This window comes from Bison bison, unplaced genomic scaffold, assembly GCF_000754665.1.
Source record: "Bison bison bison isolate TAMUID 2011002044 unplaced genomic scaffold, Bison_UMD1.0 scf7180017864263, whole genome shotgun sequence".
Taxonomy (NCBI): Eukaryota; Metazoa; Chordata; class Mammalia; order Artiodactyla; family Bovidae; genus Bison; species Bison bison.
This window is the reverse complement of record NW_011494835.1, coordinates 8,295,940-8,318,107: the sequence shown is the minus strand read 5'-3', so window position 1 is coordinate 8,318,107 and position 22,168 is coordinate 8,295,940. Positions and strand designations below refer to the sequence as shown.

Genomic DNA, 22,168 nt, shown 5'->3' with positions numbered 1-22,168 from the left:
TAAGCATCTATTCTGAATCACCTCTCTGTTCACTAAGTAAAAACACGTCAAAAATTATGATTGTTATTTCTAGACAGTATAATTTTTCAGAGCTCAGCTTTCTAGCTTAGTTTATATAAAGGATTTATTTGCCATAAGTCTTTATAGCCTCTAGTGGTATTTATTTGAGAACATTAAAATAAGTACCTAAATTACTAATATAATTATTAATAATTGGAAAGCTAAAATAGATAAATTTAAAACATTAAAAAAACATACACAGCATATACTGAGTACTTCCTGTTTGCACAACATGGACACAGTAGAAATAGAAGTAGAAATTGAAATGAATAAGAGAATGTCAAAGCTAAAAAGAAGTTTGACCATCTTCTCCTCGTCCCCTCCATTCTAGATTAGGAAACTGACTTCAGTAGAGGTTAAGAAGCTTTCTTATGGGCAAAGTTAACAAAATCCTTAACTTAAAGACCTAATTATAGTTATTTTAAAAGTCATTACCTCAGTGATACTACAGGCTTTTAAATATTAAAAACTTCTGCCTTGCCTTTATTAAAATAACCTTAACATTTCAAATTTTAGGTAACAAAAATGCTCATTTCTATGCCAACAACCAGGAGTAGTCCCAAGAATTTCATCGTTAAATGTTCTTTGCATTCAGATCCTCAGTTTATTACACGTCTACGACTTTATTTACTTGAAGAAGAAAGTGACTTTCTGTTGAAAATACATCTTCTTTGCCCTTAATTAGCTGTGCTGCTGCTGCTAAGTCGCTTCAGTCGTGTCCGACTCTGTGCGACCCCATAGACGGCAGCCCACCAGGCTCCCTTGTCCCTGGGATTCTCCACGCAAGAGTACTGGAGTGGGTTGCCATGAACTTTAATTACAGTATGAGATTCTGAAAGTGATTGGGAAAAGAAGCATATTATCCTCGGTCTAATAGTGCAGAAGGTGAAAGTGTGAGAAAGATTGTATCTGTTGTGTTCTCTTTTCTCTCTGTAAAAGTGAAGAAGCATGTTTTCTGTCAAGAATGCAGAAGTTGGAAAAAGGAAGGATTTCCTTAAAATTTTCAAAAATTATGAAGCCCTGCTATATAAGTTGTGTGTGTATTTCTGCCACAGGAAATGATATGTATTGTTTCATTTTCTATTGTGATTCAGCAACAGTTATAAAGATATGATCTTAGTTTCAGTTCTTTTATTAGATTTCATTTACTAATTTCATAGCAGTAATTCTTTTATGAGGCATTTCTTCTACTGATCCTTTTGTATGCTTCTATAGCTGCACAGTTCAGTATGGCAGCCACTATCCAGGTTTGACTCTTGAAATGTGGCTAGTCTGAACAGACATGTAACTGTAGTGTAAAATATAAAATACACTTGGCTTTCAAAGATTTATTACAAAGTTTTATTACTAAGACGAGAATGTAAAATATTTCACTAGCAATTTTATTGTGTATTGCAGTGGTCATATTTTAGAGATTTTGGATTGAGTAAAACATATCACTAAAACTAATTTTTCACTTTTTATGTTTTTAATATGGCTACTTGTAAATTTAAATTATATATTTGGTTCACATTTGTGGCTCTCATTTTTATTGTATGCACTGTTCTAGAGTCTATCATTTTATATAAGGAAGTCAGATTTAGAAAGACATATTCTTTCTTTTATCTCTTTCTAATTCTGTGTTAAAGGTTTGCAAAAGTATTTTAAAGTGATATCTATGTTCCGATAGTTAAATGATATCTCTTCTGTGTGATGTACACATAGCAGAGGGTATGTTTGACCACTTGACCATTGATTGTAATGTTTTAAGTGTATTGGTGTGTTCTTGAATGGAAAGAATAAGGAAAAATGAAATGCAAATTACTAAGAATTGAAAGAGGAAATATGCTTAGGTACTATAGAAAATGCCAGTAAAAAGACCCTAGTACTAGTCTTTAGCAATTACATATTGTAATCTAGAGTTAAGCTGTACTGCAGATGGTTGTCTTTGATAGTAACTGACTTTGAAACCACTGAGAGAAAGAAACATTTAGTGGTTTCCAAACTGAAAAAAAAATTCCAATCAAATTTTAGTTCCAGTTTTTCTCCTCTTACACAGAGTTGTCATTTGTGAAAGAGAAGGCAAAAAATTTCACGTCGGTCATAAACTCTTAGGACCCAGAGAAGTTCTTTAAATTCCTATAAGATACCAATGAGAATAATCTTTTTTCTCCTAAAAAGTGATTGCCTCTCTTCCCCATCCCACCCCCATTTCCATGTTTATTTGTTTTGTTTTGCTTTCCAAGAAGACACTTAATGCCCTACTTTGGTTTATTTTCTGCTTACTAAATAAGGAATAACTCTGTTATGTTTTGTATTTGAAATTTTAAGGTACATTTCTTTTTTCTTTTATGTTTAATTTGACTCTTTGTTTTACAGATGAGGGCAGAAGTGCAGTTGACCAAGCAGGTGGTGCACAGATTGTAGTTGACCATTTAAGGTCACTGTGCAGTAAAACAGATCCCGCCAGTGAGAAGCTCTTGACTGTCTTTTGTGGCATGCTGATGAACTATAGCAATGAGAAGAATGGTAAACAAAATTGAAAACTTGCTTTGTCTGTGGGGGAGAAATTAAAAATCATCATTACTGTAGTATACACTAAAAATACTTAGGAAAATTATGAACAAAGCATTCATGTTAATAAGTAGCATATAAAATTAGTAACTAGCCAACATTAAATTACAATGTTTCAAAAATACACAGTGGTCTAATTTACTAATTGTTGAAGGGTTGTCCATGCTAATCAGTACCAAAACCAAGAAACAAAACAATGGTATGGTTTGGGATTTCTTGTTATGAACATTTAAAAAATATACAGTGTTAAAATAGCTTTTTGTGTATTACTTTATATTAATACCAGGAGCAATTTTAAAACAAAAACACTGTCTATATAAATAAAATTATTTTCTCTAGATACTAAATTTACTTGTAACAGTAAAAAAAAAAATGTAATGAAATCTGGCCTTAGAAAAATAAAGTTCAGAGCAATTACAGATATTTAATTTTAGAAATTTAATAAGTACTTGTAAACAGAAGTTTCTTGTCTCTGTAAAACATTCTTGGAACCCAGCAACAAATGATATGTCAATTTTCAGAGAGCCTATATGGTTGTTGATTAAACAAACATAAAAACAATGAAATGAAATATTCTTCACCATACTTTTAAATATCACAAAAAAATCATCTGTCTTCTTCTATGAATTACTGCATGGTTCAAACACTCAACTTCTGGTGTGTTCCTAGAATTAATACAAATAAGGTCTTTTTGTGACTTATTTCATCGTGATATTTTAAGTTGGAAGTCTCTTGCAGAGACAAATTTACTTGTATACTGAACATGTAATAGTGTTCTTTCCCATGTTCTAGAAACATGGGGGTCTTTAGGTATATTTGTTATTTCTTCATGAGTCCAAGGAAATATTCTGAATAATTAAAAAAGAAAGGTAAACATTGATGACAAATGACTACTGACATTTGACCTTGGTGTTAGTGACAACAGCAGGTGGTGGGGACTATGGCCCTTTTCCCGTTGAAAGGGGAGAGCTACTGCTCTTCTCTAGCCGTTGTTTCTGTTGGCAGTTTGGCCAACTACTGCCAAATCTTTTCATTTGGTGGTAGGAGGAAGTTAAAAAACTTAACTTTTTTTGTGACCTCTCTTTTTAAATGTTGGATTACATTTGCTTCTTTAGCACTGTACAGGCTAAACAGAATGTGTCCTCAAGTCGCATCCTTCCAAGAAACACTGGTTTTAAACTTCTAAATTAAAATTATCCATTATAATGATAATAAATAGTTCTTATTCTTTAAATGACTTGCCAGTTACTTGAACTGATAACAGATGTAGTCTTTATAGGGTCAGTTTCCACTGTTTTTCTTACCCTCTGGTGGGTTTACTTTTGAAAACAAAATGCCCTAAACATATTAATAGGCAAAGCAGAAATGCAGAATCTGGATAATCTACAAAATGAATAGCCAGTTCCTAAAGAATTGAAATTTGATCATAATACACAGGTATCTGAATTGCATTAAGAAATCATTGGCCAGATATTCATGTCACTTCCTTTTCCTTCCATTTCATTTAAGCTTGGATATCTGCAAAAGTGGGACAAGAGCTAAGTGGGAGAATGGTTTAGAAAGATATAAGTGAAAGAAACTAGTTAAGTTACTATGGCAGCTTTGGCTGTAAAAGAATTAGTCTTGGTATGCACCTAAACTTGCTGTTTATCCTTTGAGGAAGCTGTTCAAAAATCTGTACAAAAGCATATCAAATAGCCAGAATGGTCTTTAACAACATTACTCATTCTAATCTAAGGAGATTGTGATTCTCTATTAATTAGGATATCACACCGTGTAGGAAAATGTACTGAGAAGGTAATGTTAACACCTGCAGAATGCATGGTCTAAATGCATGATATATTTCTTTTGTAAACGTTGTTACCCACCCCCTCACCCCCAGGTGTGCAAGTACTCCCAAGAAATGACTTAGATATTTTGGAAAGCTATATTAATTTTTCTTAGAACATTTTTGGAGCATTGATGTTTTTATTCCTTTCTTCTAAAAGCTGCAGTTTGAATGCACTTTTAAAAACTTATTAGGTAAAACAGAAATAAAGTTCCTTTAGTATTTTAAAAGAATACCAAACCTGTAGCAATATTGTTTCCTTTGCTTCCTTCTACATTGTCTATCATGGGAATCATAGTTTGTGAAGCATTTCTTTTTCTTCATAATGCTCTTTAACTTAAATTATATCCTTTTTTGTTTGTATAATTATTAAGTATCTTTGTTGTATCCATTATTACTATTTTCTTTAAAATATATTTAATACTTTCCAACTTAATTTTAGGTCTTGGCCAAGAGCAGATCATTTGGTATTGATCCTATCCACCTGAAGAGCGTTTTCAAAGTCAGGAGGCACTTTTTATTAGAACTGATAAATGAAATTCCTTTTTATGTGTATTTGCTATTGAATTTCAGTACATCAAGCCTCTGCTAGTTTCTGAGTAGAATAGTTTAGTGATAAATACCTTCTTGTTACTCTAACAGAAAAATTAACTCTACCCGCAGGCCCAATAACTTGTCTCCTTAGTAGTTAGGAGGTACTCTTCAGCTTCATAGTTAAAAGTTTTTAATTATGAAGATAAACTACTGAAATGGTCACAGAGACTCACCAACATAGTTTCTCTAGTGAGAACATTTTCAAATTGTTAGTCTTAAAGGTGGCTTGACACCAGGCTGAGGCTCAGGATATCTAGATTCCTGTCCTTTTAGTGGACAACTCTGAGCATTTCAGATCTTGGAATACATTAAATAGGAAATCAAGTTTCCTAAACACATCCAGGAAAGATATATAATGAAAACACTCAGTAAGGTCATTTTTATATCCTTTGATAAAACTATATAAAACTCAAGGTTCATGAGTTCTAAAACTTGAGAAACTGCTAAGACTTTTAAGCTAAAAACTAGATATATTCTTTTGTTTCCCCACTAGTGAAGCAGTTAAAACTTTTTATATTCAGACAATTAAGTGTAGACTATCTGAATAGAAAAAGTTATAATTACTTAGCTAGAAAAGTTGTATCAATTATATTGCTAAATGAAATTATATTTAAATAAAATAACTGAATAAAACTTTTTGTTTAGTGAAAATCATTTCAAATTTTTCTTTTTTGAAAAAGTCATACCTCTTTTTCACGTGGTGAGAAAGCGCTCCGTTCTGTGACCTTCCAAAATATTCTGAACATCTGACTGTTGTGGTTAGAGAAAATTGTGTTGACAATTTGACATTCAGTTTGAGGAAATGTGAACTTTACGTAGTTATAACTTTAAAGTTTTAGTTATTCTATAAACCAGAATTCAAACTTATTATTGTAGGTATTTTTAATTTCATTAGTTTCTTGGATTTTTTTTTTCTTAGCTTTGGTTACCCAGTGCCAAAACATTGCACTGAAGATTGAAAATTTTGTTCACATATCCAGCTGTTTTCAAATACACCATCATTTTGGAATATAGTAGGAGTTTGGAAAATATTTATATAATAGATTGACTTTTCTTGGTGCTTTGTATTGTCTAAATTCTTTTAATCAGCAAAATCAATGACTGGAAGAAATATATGTTGCTGGTATGCATTTTCTTCATTAAATGAGTTAGGACCGTTATAAACTCTTGCCTGTCACATTATAGGAGGAAGTGGCATTGAAAACAAGCTGACAGTAACAGCACCAGATCCGTGGTTAATAATTTACCGTAGGTGATCCACCAACTTGACAAATCTGCGTATGTATACTGGAAAGCTGACTGCAGCTTGAATAGAAATAAACCAGTTATCTAAAGCAAAGCACCGGAATAATTTAGCGCCTTATTGTGGAATCTAGATGGCCACCATTTTTATTATATTACAAGTAACTATGGTAACCAATATACATTTCTTGGAAAACTCCGAAACTGAGAGTTTATGTTTTTCTTAGTACACGTATGCTACAAACATAAAATATAGGAAAAAATCTGTAATAATTCTAAGAAAAATTATTAATGATGATAAGCATTAAAGCAAAGACTAGAAGTTACTTGTTTTATATAACCTATGCCATCAGAGAAAAAAGTAGAGGAAATAAACATGTCATCAGGAAAGGAAAAGTTAGTTTCCTTCTAAAGTGACTAATATGCACAGTCTATGGTAGGCTTCTTCATGTGACAACTGGTATCATATATATACAGTACATATATATGTGTGTGTGTGTGTGTGTGTATGTATATGATTTTTACAAATAGAGCTGATTTTTCTGTGATATCTTAATAATTCCTTGTTACTTAAAGAGTTAATTTCTCTTCTATTATGGTTCCTGAAATCTCTCTAGCATACTCTCATGATAATGTATTTGCCACGTGGACTTACAATAACTGAACTATGTTTGGAGGGAGGCCATCTATGTGATTTAAGAAGTGCATTTCATGGAGTGTCAGAGCCTAAAAATTGAATTTAATTATTAAGCCCAGTACTTAAATCCAGTTGTTTAAAATGGGCTTGTAAAGTATATCTTCTCTCCTCTAATTTAAAGAGCACTTAATATGTAGTTAGTATTAGCTGCTACTTTCATTTCAACCAGCAGTTTCTCAATTCTGATAATACTCTTCATTTTTATAATGAACTCAGCCCAATTAACTTGGCTTACTTGATTTTTATTCTTACTTAAAATAGGAAGAATAGAAATTAATAAGGAATAATCCTGATTAAAAACTAGAAGTGCACTTCGGCCTGAGCCTTTTGTTTATGTTTTGGTATTACTTTATTATAGGTAAGAAAGAATGCTTCCTAGATGTTAGATGCTTAGAGAATGATTTGCTTTGCATGAATGAGGAACTGGTTTCAAAGTTTACTTACTGTGCATATAAGCTAATTAATAATTCTGCAAATTTTCTAAATACTAAAAACTTTCTGGCTAACTTAAAGGGGGAAAGGCAAAACAGTGTATCTTTGCAATTTGTTATCTTTTTTCTTAAGTATATTAATTTTTCTATATATAGTTTTCATTTTACCTTCTGTTCTTTTTTTTCTCTTTTTAAAACAGCATGGGAGATGTACTTTTAAGTTCTATCTATTGAAACTCAGTTTGTCAAATTACTCTAGTTGAAGTGCATGAAAGACTTATATTAGAATTCTTTATTTGCTAATTGCTGTTCTCTTTGTAAAAATTTTGGAATTTTCATTGACCAACAGAGCTTTCTAATCATTCTGAAGCAGGTGACATTCATGAAGTTCTGCTACAAGTAATGTCATTTTAAACAAATTGTTTTATTGAATGACAGAGCAGTCAATTGTTCCTGTTCTGCTAATTCTGCCTATTAAATTTGACCAATTAGAGTACTAGCTCTTTGTCATAATCCTCCTAAACTGTTACGCTAATAATACTGTTATTTAATGGACAGACTCTGAATTTGGTTTTGAGTAGAGGTGTACCAAATGTACATGTTAGTTTGATTCCACGTGAACAATTACTACCAGTAATATTCAGTTTTGGCTATTATAGAATAAACTTCTGAATACAAGAATTCAAAATATATCACAAAAAATGAAGTGATTGCCATAGTTTTGTTAACATAATGTTAAGATTGACATTATATTAAAGAAGTAATACTTTTTGCAGCATTTTTAGCTTCTCGATTGCTTTTATCATCATGACAGTGGATTTAGCATTGTGATACCAAATAACCAATTTTAACTGAGGACAGTAGAGTAACAAATATATTGGGGGTTTCTCATTCTCTAACGTAAAAACATGTGTAGAAGGTGACTAATAAGATGTTGTTGAATATTACTTTTGAGAATGTCCTCATAATGAAAATTTAAGGTGGCAGAGTTGGCTTTCTGACTTTAACTCATCATCGTAAGATGTAAAGAATTCTCAAATTGGACTTTCTCTTAAAAAGATTCATGGCTGGAATGGAATTAATTAACTAAAAAAATAAAAACTCCTAACATTTATTTTTTGTTGTAAATTCTGAAGAGAATAGATGATAAAATCTCTGTTATTCTGCCCTGATTTAATTTTTACATTTATAAAGCTTTCACCATCATTACTTATTGCCACATTTTAATATTGCAATATAAATACACATTTACATTTCAGCTGATAGAATTTCAGCATGTGACGCACATTAGGAGATTTTTATATGAAATGTTTACCTGTATTTGAAAGTGCATATTTAGATAGTGAAGGGAAAACTGAAAGACCAGGCCTTGTTTTTATTATTTATGTTGCACTAATTGAAATATGAGGGTATCAAACACATGATCATTGACTATGCACAAATTTGTAGGTGCCAGAGGTGACACTGACATAAACATTCTTGTTTGACAGAGCTGTGGCAAAAGTCAGAGATACATATACAATGGATTTTGGTCTGATATCAGCACATCTTTAATTTAGACCACTTAAAATAATTCATTCATCAAGAAACTTACAGCAGAAAAGTATCATATGTAAGCTAACTTGTATGAAAATTAGTAACTATTTTCTAACTACAAATAAAATCTAGTTAACAGCAAACTGCCTATATTTTACTTACTGAAAAACAAATTTAATTGAAAAATGTTTACTGGAAAGAAGTCAGAAATCTTTGGCTTATGTAGATACTTCTTAACACAGTTTGTGTGTTGCAAATAACTTTTATGTAATTTTAAAGTGTAAAAACTTAATCATAGTAATTCTCTAGGGTAACTACTATTTGTTTTGTTGTTCTTAAAACCAAAGCATTCGTTTGGAAAACAGAATTTTTATGTTTTTAAACACATATGATTGCAAGATATATGTGTTGTCTGTATATTAGCCTCACAACTCAATTGGCTGTACAAAATTTATGCTTAAATTTATACTTAACTGTAGATGTGGCTTTTCAGCCATGCCATAGGAGAGCCAAGACTGAATGTTTTTCTCTCAGTTAAGAGCCGCTTAAGCAATAGCTGACTGTAGTCCTCTTCTAAAAAACAAACAACTTTAACCTTTAAAAGACCGGTTTATGTCTGAGATGAAAGCATAGAATTTTCTTAATGTATCTGTAGGAATTTTCTTAATTTTCTAGATGGATCTGTAGGAATCTTCTTTGTAACAATTCATTATAACAATAGGTGATCTGTAATATGTAATTTAACCTGAAGTGAGCCTAGGGAAAAAAAATATCTACTAGATTAAGAAAGACATAATCATTCTGGATGTCATTGGATTGAGAACAGTAAATGAACAGGCCTCTTAAGAAATATAAAATATTTTCCTTTCTCTTGTGATTTGCTTTCAGGTTTTCCATTGTTATTGTTGTTTTTATGTTCTACTCACTCATGTAATTTTGTCATTTATCTCTATAACTTTTACAGAAGGGAAATTTTGCTCTGTAGAGACTCTTGTAGTTTCAGAACTTAGAAACTTTTTCACTTTTTATTGTTAACTTTCAGAAAGTACGAAATGTGTAAGTTTATTATTTTTAAACCTCTAGTACTCTAAAATACTAATGAATCTTGATTCCTTTTTTTTTTTTTAAATTGCTGATTATCATTGAGATATGTAACCTGGGGCTTAAATTATAGAGGTAATCTGTATGTAAACATAACATGAAATGCATGTTTTGAGTAAACAGAAATTTCAAAATAATTGAAGTTAATTTTAAGCAATTGTAAATATTTTTGGTTTTATTTGCTCAGCATTAGATTTAGAATAAAAATTCTTCCCTTTCCTCATCAATCAACAAAAAGATATTAGGTAATAAGTTTAACTGAAATCAGGAAGTCTTTACTTGTATTTGCACATGTGTATGTATAAAGTTTTTAACCACAACCCATCCTCTTGGTTGCTGTATTTAAGCCAGTTTACTTTTCAATGTAATGATAGAGCTACAACTTGCTTCAGCTCACAAATTATACTGCACTGTTACATCATATCTAATTTTTACTTTATATATATATATTTTTGGAAATATAGATGTGCCATTAGTAAAGGGCAATTTTTTTGTTCTTTATTGTACCCAAATGATTTTTATCCAACTCATCAGGATTTATATTTGCTTGTTTTTATTGTTTCCACTATATATAATTAGACTCTAGATGTGGTTTTTGTGCAAGCTTATAAATAAGACTGTTGTACTCTTTACACTATGAATACTATACATACCAAATCTACATACTGATGTAGAGACTGTGTATTTTGAATTGTCTATGTGTGTTACTTTGACACAGTTTCATCATTATGTCCTATTAATCAGCTTAAAAATTTTTTAACATTGTAAGGACCTTTTCTTGGAAATAAGATAAACATGTGTTATCTTCTTTAAAAACCTATACTTTTTAGTAATTGATCCACATAACTTCAGTTGAGTTACTAGAATTCTTGGCATACTTTTCTGGACCTATAATCTATACCAATGTTTGAAACATTAAACTGAAAACTCAGGGGGAAAAAGGTTCTTCAACTTGAGATCTTCTCTCCAGATCTCCATTCTTTGGAGTTTCCATGTGTGTGTGACCTGAAGAACTTGGAACCATTGAAATTCAAATGTAGGTAGGTAAGTGTTCACACCAGCGCATGCGTTGATTGCCTTATATATCTCTTTGTATATGCATCTGTATTGCACCCCCTCAGTGCCTTTCTTCCTCTTCCTCCCATAGATCATGCAGGGCCTGTGTCATCTTGATATTATGTAATTTTGTAATTCTGTATTTTGGTCAGTATCTGTCTGTGATGTGTGTCAGGAGCAATTTTTAAAAGTCTTCAGACGTTTATGACATTGTCCTGTCTAAAGACTGTCTTTCACACATACATGTTTGCTATGTATGGGCCTGGGTTGCATTCTTGTGAACTGTATTTGTTGAGCTCTGACATTGTTTTGGAGTTGCTGGTATTCATTGAAGGATGCGATAAGTCTCAGTCTTGAATTACGTCTCATTCTCTCAAGTGTCTCTAGAGAATGTGAACTGGTTCTGAGGATTTCTTCCAGTTGGTCTTTAATTTATAAGTCACATCCCTGATACCGTTCACAATAGCATGAGTGTCAGCCATGGCCTTTGAAGTCTATTCACAGCTTTCTTTGGGCAATAAGAAAAAGTGACTCAACTTAATCATTTGCTTCCAGCAATAAGAACTAATACTAATTTATTCCACACAAACAGGAGCTTTACTTAACCCTCAAAAGAACTATGTATTGATAACATAGTAAGTTGTAACTGAAATAGGGAAACAGATCTAATCATGGAATATTCTCCTAGACTTAAGTAGAATATCTACTCATATAAGCAAAATGAGGTGTTCCAGTGCTTAATTAATGTTATCTCACTCAAAATATCTAAGCACCAGTATCTAGGATTCCTACCGTGCTTTTAATTTTAATTTTTTTCTTCTGTCACATCTGCCAAGCATATCATTGAATTTTAGAACTCTTTTCTATATTTTTTTCCCCCAATTCCTATAAAAATTAGGTAATCCATTGGCAGTGGTTCTTAAACTTTTGATCTCAGGGCTCTTTTAAACACTTAAAAATTACCAAAGATCTCAAAGAATTTTTGTTTATATGTATGCGTTATATCTATCAATATTATATTGGAAATTAAAATGAAGACATTTTAAAGATTATTTAGTATATGCACTTTCAAATAATAAAAACCCATTATAGGTCAACATAAATAGCATCTTTTTATGAAAAAATAAGTTAAATTTCTTTAACTGCTGAAAAGAATAGCATTTATTTTACTGTGAATGTGTGATTTTAAGACTACACTGACTACATTTTGGTGCCATTGACTGGGTTCATACTAATGCCCCAGCAGTTTTACTCACTACTGTTTTTGTGCCATCAGTGGAAATGTCAGCACAGTCAAAAAGGCAAATCAAATCTTGGTGTTTTAAGTAATTTTGACCTGGTGATCCTCTGAAAGGGTTTTGGGGACTCCACTTTGAGAACCGTGTTCTAGGATGCCTGCCTATCTTGAGATGAAAATTTGTATCAGCCTGTTTAAGATATTTCTGTCTTCTGGGCCTCCGTTAACAAAGGAGAATGACTTGCCTGCAATTGGCATGAACAGATTTTAGAATTATTTGAGTGTAATTTTTGTTTTAATTACCTTCATAGAAATGGATATAAAAGAAGGGCACCCAAGTGGTCTAAAATGAGGCCTGTCCATTGGATGACTATATATTTTTTCTCTTTACTTGTGTGTGGTATGTGTGTTGTATGTGAATACACAGTTAATTTGGCTCCTGGGTAGCTTGAAAACACATTTTAATGAAGCAATGTGATTTTCATGAATTATGGCAATTTATACCATATGCCATTGGACCATGCTATTTTTTCTGCTTATCTACCACAATTTCAAATATTGCTGCTTCAATTTGTATGCCACAGATTGTATGAAACTCTGCAATGTTTCTCTCTCTTTTTTTTTTTTTTTTTGGCCCTCTTATCCCTGGAACCAAAATCCATAATGTTGTAAAAGTGGTCAAAGAAAGTGGTAGAGATGCCAAGTTCAGAAAACATGAAGAGCATTATTTAAGTGGCGTTCTCCTGTTAGCTCCTTCCTATATTTTGTTATTCCTCTAATGTCCCTGGACTGTTGGATTTTCATAGTTTGTACCAACAGTACTGAGGGGGTGTATGATGCTTACATATATGCAGACATATAGTGGAGTTTGACTCACTCAATGCATGCGCTAGTGCTCACGCTTACGTACCTGAGATTTAATGATTCAGCAGTTCTGCAGTATTTGAAGAGGTAGTCAAAAGGAATAAATAAAGTTAAAAATATTGCTAAAGAATAAGGATCTGCAGAGGTGACCCAATAATAAGGCACTCTGTCAACTGGTAAGTAACCAAAATAATCTCTAACTTGGAAAGCTTCTTGGTGCATGATCTTTATAAATACTATAACCAAGATACAAATATTCTGCCAATACAACATATAGGTATATACTGTAATACATGTAATACTATAGGTATAATAGGCGATTTGCCTGTAAGATAATGTAAGAGTTGTGAATCATTCATTAATTACTGAATTGTATAGTAAGAAAAAAATAGCATCAGAAGCATAAAAACGAATCATTTAATTGAATACATTCTTTTACATATATGTCATTTTAGAAAAGACTTCATAATTCCACTGCAAAATTTGAAATTGTTTTAGACTATTTGAACTTTCAGTGTAAACTTCATTTGTCTCAGGATTTGTTTTCTATTCTTATTTTGGTAATAAGCCTCTTTCTAGTATAGATGACTCCCCCTCCCATCCCACCGGCAACTGAGCCAGATAATATCCATAATTACCATCAGTTTTCAGGGCCGACAAGCCTCTTGTTGGCTATCTCGTCATATTTGACTCTAAAAGCAGGAAAAATTAACTACACAGACCTCTAGGCAAGTAATTAATTGGCATGTGAGACAGCTCAGCCTTACCTTTATGTTCTTTCTGATGGTCACCCAACCATCTTATCTATAGGTTAAGAACTATGTTGTTGTTATGGTTTAGTCATTAAGTCATGTCTGACTCTTTGCATCTCCGTGGTCTGTAGCCCTCAAGGCTCCTCTGCCAATGGGATTCCCCAGGCAAGAATGCCGGAGTGGGCTATTTCCTTCTCCAGGGGATCTTCCCAATCCAGGGATCCAACCGGCATCTCCTGCATTGGCAGGCAGATTCTTTACCACTGAGCCACCAGGGAAGCCTAAGAACTCTGAAGAGTGGTAAAGAGATTAATACACAAACTCCATCAAGGGATGCATGCTATGAGGAAAATGTGTTTTGTAAGAAACAGATTTTTATCTTTAGATAAAAAAATACATAACTTAAATTTGGAGAAAATTATTAACTTGAAAATGGCATATAATTTTTAAAAGGAAAAAGATTTTGAAAGCTTTCCTCTAGATGAAGCAGGTGTTAGTAGTGATAGTGTTTTGCATAGGCATATGAGTGCCTATCTTCATAATGTCTTTCTGCTTATTCTTAGAGGTAGTACTTTTGGTTTTCATTTTTGTTTATTTACCTTCAACTCTGTTACAGGTATTCTATTATCAGTGTTCATGAAGAGCTGTTGTGAAAAATCTGGGGCTTATTAAGAACTTTAAAATCAATTAGTTTCTTAGAAAATGAAGGCAAGCAATGATAACAAAGCCACATTGACCTCTTTACCTCTCAAGCCAAATCTTCCTTTCTTTCCTAAGATGATTGTCACTATTATTAAATAAAACTTTGAAAAGAGAAATATTTTATGTAACCAAATTTTTTCCTTGTTAAAACTTTCCTTCCTAACAGTCATCAAAGAACACTCTGCTGCAAATAAATAATAATTTTAATGTGTTATGTATTTTTCATTCTTTATTAAGCGTTTTTAAGGGGTTCTAAGACTTTTTATCTTCTTAGTCTTTATTAAAGTTGCTTTTTTTCTTATGCTTTTCATATACTCTGTGTCTTCCTGTAATGCAAGTGTTACTTTGTCTAACCTTTTAACTTAAAAACCAATAGTAATGTTTAATTGTTTATGCATTTTAAAACCTACTTAGTAAAGGTATAAGACCATTAAAAAAAAAAAAACTGGTGATGTGACATATTACTTGGATTATTGTCATTTCTAAATTTCTTTGAAAATGCCGTTGAAAAGTTTCAAAATTCAATTCCTTTGAACTAATGTCTTAAACATTTTCAAGACTTATGAGTGGATTTAACCTTGTTTTACCATAATTAAAATAGTATGAAATAGTATTGTGTTTGCAGTAGGGAGTATAAGAGGTGTTTTCTTCTTACTAATGTCCATTTAATACGTAAACACTTTTTTTGTGTTTTGTTTTCTTGTTTGTTTGTTTGTTTTTTAACAGATTCCCTTCAAGCCCAGCTTATCAACATGGGTGTTATTCCTACCTTAGTTAAATTACTGGGCATCCACTGCCAAAATGCAGCTCTTACAGAAATGTGTCTTGTTGCGTTTGGCAATTTAGCAGAACTTGGTAAGTCCTAGACATGAACCAAAATGTAATTATTCATAACTGATTAATATACTTAGAATACATTTTTCTTTAGATATTAACCTGGAAATCCATTTAGATTCTTCTAGTTTATTTTTTTTGAAACATCACAGATACATTGTTTCAGTGCTAAAGTGTAGATCCTATTACATTTTAGGATTATATTGTTTATAATTGGAGCCAAGAAATTTATGTGTTTTTGCTCACTAAAGATATAGCTTAAAGATAAAATAGAAAATAAATGAATGCAGTCTAGTTTAGGATTGGGGGCAGAAAAGGAATGTGCAGCCCTTTTTAAGTCTTTGATTCCTAGTTTATGTGCACACAATATTATTCTGTATTCTGTATTCACAATTATAGGATGAATCCAGTTTTAAAGTTTGCATGCTTATAAACATTATAGATTAAACAGAATGAGATTTTCCCCCTTTTTGTTTGGCTTCACAATCTTTTATAAATAAACTTGTCTGCTTAAAATATTAGTATTTTGGGAGGCGGATAGAAATGTTAGAATAAAAATCTGTACTTTTACTCCCTTTTGAAAACCAACTAAAACTACAGTGAAGAGTTTTTTTTTGTTTTTTGGGGGTTTTTTTTAATGCAAAACAATTAAGGAAAGGGGAGGGAAAACAAACAAAAGGGATAATACAAAAACTTTTTAGAACCTGGAAAGAAAAGAAGCAGTAACTCACTTAGCAAAACTTTGAAATTTGAATCCTGAATTGGAAAGCCAAGAACTAACCAGTTTGTTCTTTGGTATCTTCAAAAGGCTCAGGATTTAGTGGCATCAAGAGTTTCTTCTGTCCCTTCCCACTCAACTGGCCTTCCCATCTAAGCACAAGACTGTGTTTACTCTGTAGAGAGACTCAAAGGAGAGGATATGGACTTAAAGCTACTTATGTTGGAGTTCTTGTACACAGAGCCTTCAGATCTACAGGGAATCTTATGAGGCCACTCATAGATCCTAATCAGTTTTTAAATCTCAGTTCTTAATGAGTAGCAGACAACTAGAAAAGTGAGGACCGCCTTTAACATGGGAAATAATGAAATAAAGTAACTTGGAGGAAGTAGAAACTATGCAGGGTGGGACGAGGGAGGGGGGACTCTAATATGCTCAAGTAGGAAAATACTGTAAGCATGAAAACTATGACAGGACGCTATTTTTAAAGAAAAAGGAACAGAGCAAGAAAGCTAAAACAGCTGAAATGAAAGACAATAAAATGAATAGAGAAATATTTACAGAAGTAAAGCAAAAAGCAAGGGTATGGAAAATAGAGGATCAGTCCAAGAGTTTTAGAAAGAGATAAATAGGAAAAAATTGCTGAATAAACCCAAGTGTCACAGAACTCAAATAAATATTTCTCCAGATTGGAAGAATCTTATCAAATGACAGCCTAGTGGATGAAATTTGGTCCCCAGACCACGGCACATCAATGTGAAATTTTAGAATAATGGGGACAAAGGGAACATTTTATAGAATTCCAGAGAGAGAGAGAGGAAGGAAAAAAGTTACATAGAAAAAAGGTTGTGAATCAGTAGACATCAGATGTATCAAACAACACTGGTAACCAAAAGAAAATGGAATGTTGTTGCCTTTAAGATTTGAGGAAATATTATTTCCAGTATAGAATTCTATATGCAAATCATCAAGTCAAGTGTGAGGTAACAGTAGGGACAGTGTTAAACATGAACATCTCAGAAAACTGGTATCCTTTATATCTTTCCTAGAAGCTTCTGGAAGGTGTGTTCCAATGAAACAAGGGATATAAATAATAAGACTACATAGGAATCAGGAGACAGGAGATTCAACAGGAAAATAGAAGTTTCTAGTAGTATAGTGACATGACAGCCCCAAATTTCCAGTTTTCAAAGAGCAGCCAGTCCAGATTGGGGAAACTTACACGAGATGAAATTAATTGAGCACCTAAAGAGAACGTGCTTATTAAGAAAAAAATCAGACAACTGATGGAAAGTTTGGAGTTGAATTAATAAGTACATTGAAAGCTAATTAAATGGGGAAAAAAAAAACTAATTCCAAGGAAATAGAAGTAACCCCAGGCCAAATGAAACAGTATATTATTGAGACACTAATTATTTCAAACCAAAATTACAGTATAATTACATTGTAAAGATGTAGGTTATTGTGGAGACATGAAAAGGAGAAAGCTAGTGCTTCATCTTTCATAGTGAAAGGTCAATCAAAAATACCTAAAACTAAAAGCAAAAATTGTCAATACAAAATGTTATTTAAAGATTTGTAGGTAAATACCAGTGAATTAGCTAAAAGAGCTTTATGTGCTTGTTTTTGAAGAAGAAATGGGAAAGGGAGACTGGATTCTGCTGGTAATATAAGTATTAGAATTAACTCTTTAAATTCGTATATAATTTTGTTAAAAAATAAACGCTTAAGGGGGGACTTCCCTGGCTGTCCAATAGTTAAGACTTCACCTTCTGACGCAGAGGGTGCGGGCTTAGTTCCTGGCTGGGAAGCTGAGACCCCTCATGCCTCACAGCCAAAAAAACAAAACAAAACAGGAGTAGTATTGTAACAAATTCAATAGAGACTTTTTAAAAAATGGTCTACATTAAAAAAAAAAAAACAACTTTAAAAAATAAACCTTTAGGAAAAAATCCTTCTTGCTGAAAGTCTGTTAAGGATCTGTGGCATTTAAATCAAATATAATGTCCAAATCACAGATCATGCTGTCTTTTCTCTGTATCCACCTACAGGATATGATCAGGTTTTCTTCGTGAAGTCCTGTATTAATCATGGTGCATTGTTCCCTGTGCTGGCAAATGGACTGAATTACTTAACGGTGATTTGGTTTCAGTTTAATAAGTGGAAAAACAAACTATGGATTGGAAAAAAGTGCTACAACTTTTTAAAAAAGAGTTAAGAGTACATAACTAGATAAATGATGTCTGTTTCATCTATGATTTTATGTTTTGTTTATTTGAAGAATTGTGAGAAACAGAAGAGCAACCACAAATGTTGAGGAGTTAAATCATTCCTGTTTAAATCAAACTAACTTTTTAGGGTAAGGTGTTATGTTTGTAAAATTTGATTTCTGAGGGTTTAGGTAGCTTATTAGAAAAGACACTCCACCCTTGCTCTTTTTTTGTAGCACTAAGGAATCTTAGAAGTCTTGGAGTGGAGTCTCATCATTTTGGCATAGATCTGGTACATGTGCCAAAAGCAGGGTAACAGTAGAGTGAATCAAAACTTTTAAGCAATATAAATATTTGTTCTCCATTTTCTTTTAAAGTTGAATTTGTAATATTTTTTATTTGATATTGGCAGAGATTTATCAGAAACGAGAGAATAGAATGTAACTCTTGCATTTGTTTACTTGTTTTTTCCAACATTCAAAATCAACACATTTCTTTTGAACACTTGCTCTGTACTAGGCACCACACTGTATACTGTGTTCGTGGTAGTCATGCTCTCAAGCAGCTTATATTTTAGTAGGTGATGTGGAAACTTATTTCTAAGATGAACTTATAAATAAGCATGTAATTGTAAGTTACAATAATTGCTAGTATGAGGACATAATTGAATGAGGTAAGGAAGGAATTTAAATTACAGATGTACATTCTAGGTGGGAAGGAACATTTCAGACAGTTAAAATCTCTAAATATTTATCTTCTTCAAACTGTACTTTACCTTTCTCAGAAAGCTGCTGGTGGATGCCTCCACTGAAACTAAAAAACTGAATGTGAATGAACATAGATAATAGAGTATCTAATACAGGAAGGAGAAGAAGGTATCCATCAAGATGATGAAAAAGAAATTCCAGAATGTCGGTGTGCCCAGCCACCATGGAGAGCAAGCAGTCTCAACTAGATTGGTTGATTCTCTGAGAGAAACTTTTAGATAAATTGATAGGATATCTGACGCAGCAAAAGAACTGAGAATCAGAAAGGAAACAGAATGGATTCTGGTTGTATTTTGGAGGTAGATTGATAGATTTTGGTTATTCTTTGGATACACTGAGTGAGAACAAGTGAGCAGAGACCCCCAGGTTTCTGCCTGTGTGGCAGGTGGGTAGGTGGCATGTTTATTCACTAAATTAAGGAAGTCTGGAGAAAGAACAGAGATATCAGAATATCAAAAGTCTACATTAGGCATGGTGTTTGAATGCTAGAAAGATACTCAAATGGAGATGTCAAATGGCCATTTAAATAGCCTGGAGTTAAGAAGAGGGCTAGAGATATGATTGTATAAGCATCAACATATATGTGGTATTTTTATGCTTTGGAAAAAAATTAGATTGCTTGGGGTGAGAGTAAGGATCAAGGTAAGAAAGCCGAAGATGAAGTCTTAAGGAACTTGAATTTATACAGGTCTGGTGGAAAGGAGGAGCACGCGAAGGAGACTGCAGAATGTAGAGGCGGGCCAGAACTGGTCTGAGGTGGGTTTAGGTATGCCTGTGAGTTGAGGAAGTAGAGACAGTGCATGTAGGCAGTGCTGTCAAGACACTTGTTTGTGAAATTCAACAGACTGGATGGTAGCTTCATGAAAGTGGAGTAAAGGGATGGTATTTGGTTTTAATATTGCTTTTTTTGTGAGAAATATTAGAGCATATTTAAATGCTGAGGATGAGGCTCTAGAGTGAAAGGTCAGAGGTGGTGAAGAGACAAGAAAGAAGGCATGTCAGGGACAGTGTGAAAGTATACCGCTCTAATGGTATAAAGACAAGTCACCTTTAATTCAGCCATGTGAAATGCAATCTGTTATGAGTAATTTTTCTTCTTTGGCTAAAAGCCTTGAAACTATGAATTTATAACAGTAATTTTACCATTGCTATGGTTACCTATATGTTATGCTAGCAAACATTTTTTTTATAGCCTTGAATATAATTGGGTCAGAACATCTTAAAGCTTTAGACATTTTTCCTCTACAGAGGCATTAAAAAAAAAAAAAAAGGACTGTTTCTGTATTTGAAGAGTGCATTTATCAGTAATGATACAAAATGACCAAGCATTGAAAGTAATAGAAAAAAATTTCTGTGCTTAATTTTGTTTTTTTACTTTAAATTTTCCTCTTATTTTTTACAGAGTCAAGTAAAGAACAGTTTGCCAGCACAAACATTGCTGAAGAGCTGGTGAAACTCTTCAAGAAACAAATAGAACATGATAAGAGGGAAATGGTTTTTGAAGTTCTTGCTCCATTGGCAGAAAATGGTGAGAAAATAAATGCACCTCTTAATTTCTGACCATGTAGGCTTTTTCCATTTTTTCTAATATTATTTAATTGCCAGCTATTTAACTCAAATTCCTTTCTTTTATTAATGATGTGATACAAGTTTTATTTCGGATATCTCTAACTTCAGCCACTTTATCTATCTCATAAGTATACATATATTGGCCAAAACTATTTTCCAAATTTCTTTGATTTTAAAATCTTGGGAAAAGTGGTTCTGTAGGTTACAAAACCATAACTGGTTCTTATGCCAGTCTGGAAAATGCAGCTGAGAGGCTCTACTCCACTTACATACCCTTGCAGGGCAAAGGCCATAAAAGTTGGAGCACCCAGCCTACCAACGGTGTGGACACTGAGGATGAGGCTCTAGCGTGAGAGGTTGGAGGCGGTGAAGAGGCAAGAGGGAATGAGGAGGGCCTTTAAAAGAGGCATGTCAGGGACAGTGTGAAGTATACCACATCAATGTATAAAGTAGTCTTTATACCAGTTAGGCAAAAAATCTTAAGGGATACACTCTAGGAATAAGAGGGAACCAGAGGAAACAAACCATCCCATAATAATTTTTCAAATACATTGTCTAGCACATAATCAGAGAGGACGTGAGGAGACAAGACATTGTAAGCAAGAATCAGCACAAAGAACAGGCAACAAATATCCAGATACTGGAATTATTAGACATTGACTCAAAACAGGTATGCTTATTATGTTCAAAGAGTTAAAAACAAAGTTGAAAATTTTAGATAGAAACTAGAAACTATAAAAAGCAGAATAGCTGATTTGAAAAGGAAATAATTGGAAATTCCTGAATTGAGAAATACAACAAAAATTAACCTAATAGATGAGTTTGATGGCAGATTAAATATAGTTAAATTAGAGAACCAGTGAACTGGAAGACAGAATAGAAGGAAATCCAGAATGAAATCCAGAGAAAGAAAAGGACCAATATACATAAAAGAGAATAAGAGGGAAAGGGACTCATATACATTTTTTGGAGTCCCAGAAAGAAGGGAGATGGAAAGGTAGAAGTTTGAAGAGATTCTGGCAGAGCACTTGTCAAAAATTATGAAAGATATCAAGGATTTAAGAACCCCAATAATTTTAAAACATTCAAAGAAATATACATTTAGATATGTCATATTGAAATTGAAAAAAATATATATATAAGGACAGAATTTTAAAATTAGCCAGGAGAAAAATAGATTACCTTAAAAGAGGCAAAAGTTTGACCGCTAACTTCTTGACAGTCGCAAAGAAAGCCAGATGACAGACATGTTCTGTGTGCTGAAAGAAAATAAATACAACCTAAAATTCTAATCCCAGCGTAACTACCTATCAGAACTGAAAGCAAATGAAGATGTTTTCAGATTAGAAACTGTGAAAGTTCACCACCAACATATTCTCACTAAAAGGAAATTATAAAGGATTTTTGTAGATAAAAG

The 22,168-nt window shown here is 32.8% G+C and overlaps 1 protein-coding gene across 2 annotated transcripts in view; it reads left to right on the top strand.

Moving 5' to 3' along the window:
- The window catches only part of RAP1GDS1 (RAP1, GTP-GDP dissociation stimulator 1), a 149,925-nt gene that overhangs the window by 96,254 nt on the left and 31,503 nt on the right, over positions 1-22,168 (top strand). The window contains exons 5-7 of one of the 2 annotated variants that reach the window (XM_010848322.1): positions 2,419-2,568; positions 15,380-15,508; positions 20,585-20,710. In XM_010848322.1, the coding sequence (XP_010846624.1) occupies positions 2,419-2,568; positions 15,380-15,508; positions 20,585-20,710 (405 nt within the window). The remainder of the gene's footprint in view (positions 1-2,418; positions 2,569-15,379; positions 15,509-20,584; positions 20,711-22,168) is intronic. The other variant, XM_010848323.1, reaches the window with a different exon arrangement.